The sequence below is a fragment of the Coenobita brevimanus genome, chromosome 6 (genome assembly GCF_032717465.1).
Source record: "Coenobita brevimanus isolate Jiangsu-jjx chromosome 6, ASM3271746v2, whole genome shotgun sequence".
Classification (NCBI taxonomy): domain Eukaryota; kingdom Metazoa; phylum Arthropoda; class Malacostraca; order Decapoda; family Coenobitidae; genus Coenobita; species Coenobita brevimanus.
Window position 1 is genome coordinate 20623052 of NC_136959.1, and position 7272 is coordinate 20630323.

The window sequence follows — 7272 nt, forward strand, 5'->3', positions numbered from 1 at the left end:
TAGTGGCCGCTCTGGGTCCGAGGCATTGTGGAATGCACGATCATAGATTTTTACCCGGGCAACGCCGGGTGCCCCTGCTAGTGACTAATTTATACAAATAATAAAAATTTGCATTGTTTGTTTGTTTGCTTGTCCTTCAATCACGCCCAAACCAAGGGCCAAACACCCCCAGACCCATATATATTCTGAATCAGGGTGACCCAGGGATGGTTTTAGGCAGGTCAAATTTCAGATCTTGGTAATTTGAGGTCATCGGTAGAGTGTTCTCCTTTTTGGCCCGGGCAACGCCGGGTAGGCTACCCCTGCATGCAATATTTATCATGGAGACTCACATGACCTCCAGTTCGGACATAGGCCATGTGAGGTTGACCTCCGAGGCCATTTGAGGTCGCCAGTCAGAGGTCATTTTAGGTCACCGGTAATAGTAAACAAGTGTGCACAAATTAATGCTGTGCGTTAGTCTGCGAAAGCTGAAATAGAAAGTTCTTGGATCTCTTAAAACCCCTCTTCAAAGGCAAAAGATGTCCATGGCCTTTTTGTAGTAGAAAGATGAGAGTGTTCGCCTTTTTAGCCTGGCAATGCCGGGTACCCTTGCTAGTAAATGTTATAAAGGACACAGACATATCTGTCCATCCAGTGTGGAGTCCAGTGAGCCAGGAAAAATCGCACTGACTCTTCTCATAATACTGTTAACAGGCTAATGAGTGCTTGGTGATATATGACATGCTAGCAAAGACCTCTGATGTTGTAATAAGCCAGTATTCCTCATAAAGATAATTATCTTCAGTGACTGGCCTAAAGGGTCCAGTATTTCTTAATGATAAACAGCTAAATACACAAACCCAGCCACAGGGGGTGCAAGCCAGCACAACTCTATGCCGGTCCCAAGCCCGGATAAATGGGGAGGGTTGGCGTCAGAAAGGGCTATGGGCCAGTAAAATAAAACCAAAACCATGATGAGCCACAACCGAGGAATAGTGGATCAAGTCAGGGCGTACCCCGTTATAAGCAAAGCACAGAGGGATCGCCCGACCTCTGCGAATGTGCAAGGGCTACCCCGCCATGAGCGAGCGCGGCTAAAGACGCGAGCTCCTGTTGCCTTGAGGGTGGCAACACTGAATGTTGGGACCTTGGCAGGTCGAGCAAAAGAGGTGGTGGAGCTGATGAAGATGAGGAGGGTGAGTATACTGTGTGTGCAGGAGACCAGGTGGAAGGGTAACAAGGTGAAGGAATTAGGAGATGGATACAAACTTTATTACAGTAGTGCAACTGCAGAGGGAAGGAATGGAGTTGGAATAGTGGTGTCGCAGGAAATGAAAGAATATGTGGCTGAAGTGGTGAGAGGAGGAGATCGGTTAATAACAGTAAGGTTAATAAATGGGGCATGTATAATAAATGTGGTTAATGCATATGCACCACAGACAGGATCAACAGATGAAGAAAAGGAAGAGTTCTGGAGAAAGCTAGAAAGTGAGATGGAGAGAATTGCTATGGATGAGAGAGTGGTGCTGGGCGCGGATCTGAATGGACATGTTGGAGAAGATAATGAAGGAACTGAGAGGATACATGGAGGCCATGGTCTTGGAAATGTAAATGCAGAGGGTGAACGGATACTGGATCTGGCCATTTCCTTTGACCTGGCAACTGCCAATACTTTCTTCTGCAAGAGGGAAGAGCTTATCATCACGTATAACAGTGGAGGAAATTCTACCCTTATGTACAGATGATCAAATTTGATAGAGATAAAAGACTGTAAAGTTATACCAGGTGATCACGTAGCACCACAACACCGGCTGCTAGTGATGGATGTGTGGCTAAAAAGACCAAGAAAAGGAAGGAGGAGGTATGAGAAGAGGATTCGATGGACGGCACTGAAGGAGGAAGCGAAGGGACAAGAGTTCAAGACTAAGGTACTAGATAGGGTGAACGTAAGCATAGAGGGAGTTTAAGACTGGGGGAAGGAGAATGCAGCGACCGTGAGAGGAGTGGCCAGAGAAGTACTTGGAGAAACATCGGGAAAGTGACGTACAACTAGAGAAGAATGGTGATGGAGAGACGATAAGAATGCACTAAAAAGGAAAAAGGAAACAAAGAAGCAGTGGGAGCAAAGCAGATCGTGGGAGGACAAGATGATGTATAGAAGTGCAAAGAAGTTAGCACGGAGAGCAGTGGCAGTGGCTAAGGCTGAGGCTTGTCGTGATATGTATGAGGAGCTGGAAACACCTGAAGGAGAGAGGAGAATATACAGGATAGCAAGGATTAGGAACAAGTCTACAGAGGATGTAAATCATGTGAAGCAGATGAAGGATGTAAATGGTGTGATGCTAATCGATGAGATGAAGGTACAAGAGAGATGGAAGGAGTACTTTGAGGGCCTACTAAATGAGGAGAACCCACGGGATCATCAGAATGATGAAATACCATACCTAGGTCTTACGAGATGTGTAGAGAGAGCAGAAGTGGTGAAAGCGCTTAAAAGAATGTAAAACAACAAGACAACTGGACCAGATGAGATCCCGGTGGAGGCGTGGAGGGCCCTGGGAGAAGCGGGAGTGGATTTGTTGTGGAATTTAATGTGCAAGATCGAGGAGCAGGAAGAGATACCAGATGAGTGGAGGGAGAGTGTGTGATAGCTTACAAGAGTGTGGGAATTATCGTGGACTAAAACCGCTACCGGGTATCACAAATAATGAAGGTTTGGGAAAGGATACTGGATGAGAGACTGAGGCTGGAGGTGGAGGTGGCCAAAGATCAGTTTGGTTTTATGCCAGGAAGAGGAACAACGAACCCAATATTCATACTGAGACAGATGGTAGAAAAGTATAGAGAAATACAGAGCGAACTACAATGGTATTTATAGATCAAGAGAAGGCCTATGATAGAATACCGCGACAGGAGTTGTGGAGATGTCTGAGAGGGAAAAAAGTACCGGAAAAATATGTAAGACTTGTAAGGGAAATGTACAGTAATGTTAAGACGCGAGTGAGGAGTGAACCAGGCATGACGGACAGTTCTGGAGTGGAGGTGGGGCTGCATCAGGGCTATGCGCCGAGCCTCTTCCTTTTCAACATCGTATTAGACGTGTTGACAGAGGATGTAAGAATGGGGACACCGTGGGACATGATGTATGCCGATGATGAGGTTTTGGTGAGTGAGTCAAAAGAAGAGATAGAGTGCAGGCTGGATGAGTGGTGATTAGCACTGGAGAGTAGAGGAATGAAAATAAGTAGAACAAAGACAGAATGTATGATGTGTACAGAGCAGGTGCACGATAGACGTGAAAGTATTAGGCTGGATAGTGTGGAGCTGAAGAGGGTGGATGCATTTAAATACCTGGGATCCTACCTATCAGCAGACGGTAGTGAAGATAAGGAAATAATGGGAAGAATCCAAGCAGGATGGAGAAGTTGGAGAGAAATATCAGGATTATTGTGCGACAGGAGAATGCCAGTGAAATTAAAGGGGAAGGTGTACAAAACTATGGTAAGACCAGCAATGACGTACGGGGCGGAGGCACTACCTGTGAAAAAAGACACGAGAGGAGGATGGAAGCAGCAGAAATTAGGATGTTGCGATGGATGTGTGGCGTGACAAGGGAGGACAGAATCAGCAATGCAAGGATCAGAGGAACAGTGAAGGTGGTGGAGGTTTCGAAGAAGACACAAGAGGCAAGACTTAGATGGTACGGTCATGTCGTGAGCAGCGATGGACAATGTGACGAGAGGAGAGCACTGGATAAGGAAGTTCAGGGAAGGTGGAGGAGAGGAAGACCGAAGATAAGGTGGAAAGATTGCACAGTGGCGGATATGAGAAAGAAGGGACTGGATACCAACATGGAAGGCGATAGAGGCAGGTGGAAGAGGCTCATCAAGAACAGCGACCCCATATAAAGATGGGTAAATAAAGCTGACGAAGATGAGAAACAGCTAAATACACAGTGATCATTGTAGCCAGTATTTGATAAAGGTCGCTGTTAAGTTACTGATTACTATCAGTGTTATATGAGGCTCAGCGAAGGAAAATGTGAAATGAAAATTAAGAAAAAAAACTTTTTGTAAAAAATGAACAAAGCAGTTGATGGTTTCCATTCAGAGTTGTGTAATCGTTTTATCTATCTGCATACATAGAAAAAAAAAGATCTATCTAGCCTCGATCCACTCCACTTTTTGAACCATCAGGACTGTAGGTGCCAGGGGCTGAACTCCTCAGTCCTGACAACTAAGGCGTGGGTAACCAGCTTTGATCGCCCTTGAGTGGAATTGTTACCAGTAAACTCCAATCACTCCTTGAATGTAAATCCTTATAGGCTCAATCCTTAGCCAGCCTTAATCCACTAACTCATCAGGTATCACTGGACTTAAGAGTGTCAGACACAAGGACAAGGGCACACTGAAAACAAAACAGGATTCGTTTTACACTTCATTCCTGAAAATCGGTCAATAATTGTGACAAGTCGAACACGAACGAATGGGACGAAAAACTATTTTTCTGGCTCAGTCACTCACGGCTCTCGACTTCATCATTTGAAAATCATCTTAACCTACCTATAGGTCTTAGCCACTCCAGTTCCACTTTTTTTTTTTTTTTTTTTGTTTCCTAGCATTCTAGGCCAACGCACTGCATTTATAAAGCATTGTCAGCGCCACTGTACCTTCATACCTACCCATCTTTGCCTGAATATACGCTGTTTTTCCTTCCACACACTTCATAATGCCCATAATACTTTTGTCCCCTCTCTTAGCCTATGAGTTACTTCACGTCCTCATGATTCATATGTTGCTACGACCAGTTAAAAAAAAAAAAAAAAGCAAACATACACATTTCCTCCATCTCTTCCCCATTTAAAGTCACTCACATTAATATCTTTCGCTCTGTCCTCTTCAACACCATATATGCAAATTTACTTCTCACGTCCGCTTTCAACTCCCTTCTCCTGTAAACTCTTTGAAATGCAAATACTAGGCTATCTTCCGAAGCTTACCAACGAATGTGTTGTATCATCTGCAAGAGATACCTGGTTTTCTTCCCTCTCCCCCCCCCTCTCTCTCTCTCTCTGTAGGTCTCGCCCTCCTCCCCATTACCCCTATAGCTGCCTCCCTCTTTGGCCCTCAGTGCAATCGGGAAGTACAGCCAGCTCTATAAAAATAATAGGTTTTAGTTAGGAAGTAAAATAGGGATGAATGAAAACAGTAGGGCACAGACGAGAGAATCTACAGCCACAAGAGCAAGTTAAAACACAAAAAACTACAGGAAGAACAGAGAGAGAGAGAGAGAGAGAGAGAGAGAGAGAGAGAGAGATTTTGACATGATAATGAGTCCAGCTAAACATTATCATTATTTTACACATCATTATCTCACTCTCATCCGCCTGTTCTCGTCCGCAGAGGCCACGGTATTCCCAGAGTCTGAAGAGTGTACTGAGATGAAGTAAGGTATCCGGAAAGTCCAAGAGTGTGATGCATCTAATGAGAAGAACTAAGAGTCTGAAGAGTTTAACAAGGAGTGATGCGTCTAATGGGTAGAGCAAAATAGTCTGAGGAGTTTAATGAGGAAAACTGAAACGTGATTAGCAAAGGTAAAACGGTAAAAGGAAGGGACAATTGCTTGGGAAGAAAGGGGGGCTGTAGAATATAATCATGAAATCTAAAGAGTCTGAAGAGTTTTTGGAGACGAAGAGGAACCAGAATTTCAAGGAACGAGTGCATGTCACAAATAATTCAATCCGTGTGTTCAAATGTCTAGAAAATACTAGCCTTTTCTTTTTTTAGTCTAACTCAGGGCATAGATGTTCATTAATTAATTACAACATCCGAGTAAAATAAAGGAAAGACTGAATACTTCTTACTTGTTTTTAAAATCGTGCTTTTAAACTTAGCTATGAAGTTTTAATGATGTACTTGCTGTATAACACGCATGAATGGAGGAAGATAGGAATAATTCACTTTTTTCCATTGAGGGTGGTTCTTCTTCATGCTCATTGCCCACAAAAGCATTTCTTCCATTACTCTGATCCAAGACAACTGTTGTCAGCTGTACCCAGGTCACACGTGATGCAGCCAGCACAAGGACGCTGTATTAGCATAGTCACTTGCCTGCAGAGAGACGCATGCCACTCACTCCAACTCCGGTGGTTGCTGTAGGAAGTGGTGGCTTCTGTAATCTGCTTTCCATGCTTTAACCATGCTTGATTAGCTTACATCCGTAATGGCTTTTGCATATTTGTCACCCTTAATCAGATGTCTGGAAACCTTCAGTACTGTATCTAGAAACACTCGTAGCTGGAAGCCCCCATTATCTGCAAAGCGATTGATACCTGAAAATCACACACACACACACACACACACACACACACATCTACACCGCTCGCTGGTTCAGTGGTAACGTTCTCGCTTGCCATCTGGTAGACGGGAGTTCGCGCCTCGCTCAGGGTGTGAAAAGTTTCACTGACGAAGTGGGTGGTTACTGTCCCCATTGAGCAAGGGGACGGGTGTGTGCGTGTGTGAAGGTCACAGCCTTGCCCTTAGAGCTCTCAGCTCCCTTCCGGGAGGGTAAAAGCTGACAATCACAACCATCAAGTGATCCTGACCGACCCGGTGAATTACACACACACACACACACACACATACACAACGAATCCTGGCAATATCCTTGCTTCCACTACCTTCAGTGTACGGAGGCGTCAAGAACTCGTATGTGGGTGGGAGCCATAACACTTTTACCTCACACAGCTGCAAGTCTAGGGGATCACACATGCTTCCTCCTGGCTGAGAGGATGGACTACCTGAGGATTGCGTGGGAGCTTTAGCCGGCCACACACACACACACACACACACACACACACACACACACACACACACACACACACACATGGAAACACACACAAACGTGCACACACAGATTTTTTCATCAAACAAATGGGTTTTGCTGAACAAGATTTTCTAACATTTACAAAACATTTTGTACAAGTAGATAGTATGGCATAGTTGTCAAAAACAATTTTGCTTGAATGTTTTGTTCGATCAGCTAAACTGGATTTTGCGTACGAAACACACTGGAATACCAAATTTTGGTTAACTTATTCTTATTTATCTTAGCAATACACTAATGTGTTTGCAGCAAAACTACCCAAAGCCGTTTCATCAAAAATTATTTTGTTATGATATAAATGCCCCGTATCCAATCTCTACCATATTTATGCAACTTATCGAAGCACAGATAATTCCATGTGATCCTGAATAAGTCATCAGTAACAATCAGCAGGTGCTATATTCA

At 44.2% G+C, this 7272-nt stretch overlaps 2 protein-coding genes across 2 annotated transcripts; both read left to right on the forward strand.

The window, feature by feature from the left end:
* Window positions 1-956: 956 nt before the first annotated feature.
* Window positions 957-1727, forward strand: LOC145400505 (uncharacterized). Its single transcript, XM_080273029.1, has 2 exons — window positions 957-1178; window positions 1422-1727. The coding sequence occupies exons 1-2, from the start codon at window positions 957-959 to the stop codon at window positions 1725-1727; spliced, it is 528 nt and encodes a 175-aa protein (XP_080129155.1).
* A 402-nt stretch (window positions 1728-2129) lies between these two features.
* On the forward strand, window positions 2130-2486 carry LOC145400512 (uncharacterized). Its single transcript, XM_080273037.1, has one exon. The coding sequence runs from the start codon at window positions 2130-2132 to the stop codon at window positions 2484-2486; it is 357 nt and encodes a 118-aa protein (XP_080129163.1).
* Window positions 2487-7272: the final 4786 nt, after the last annotated feature.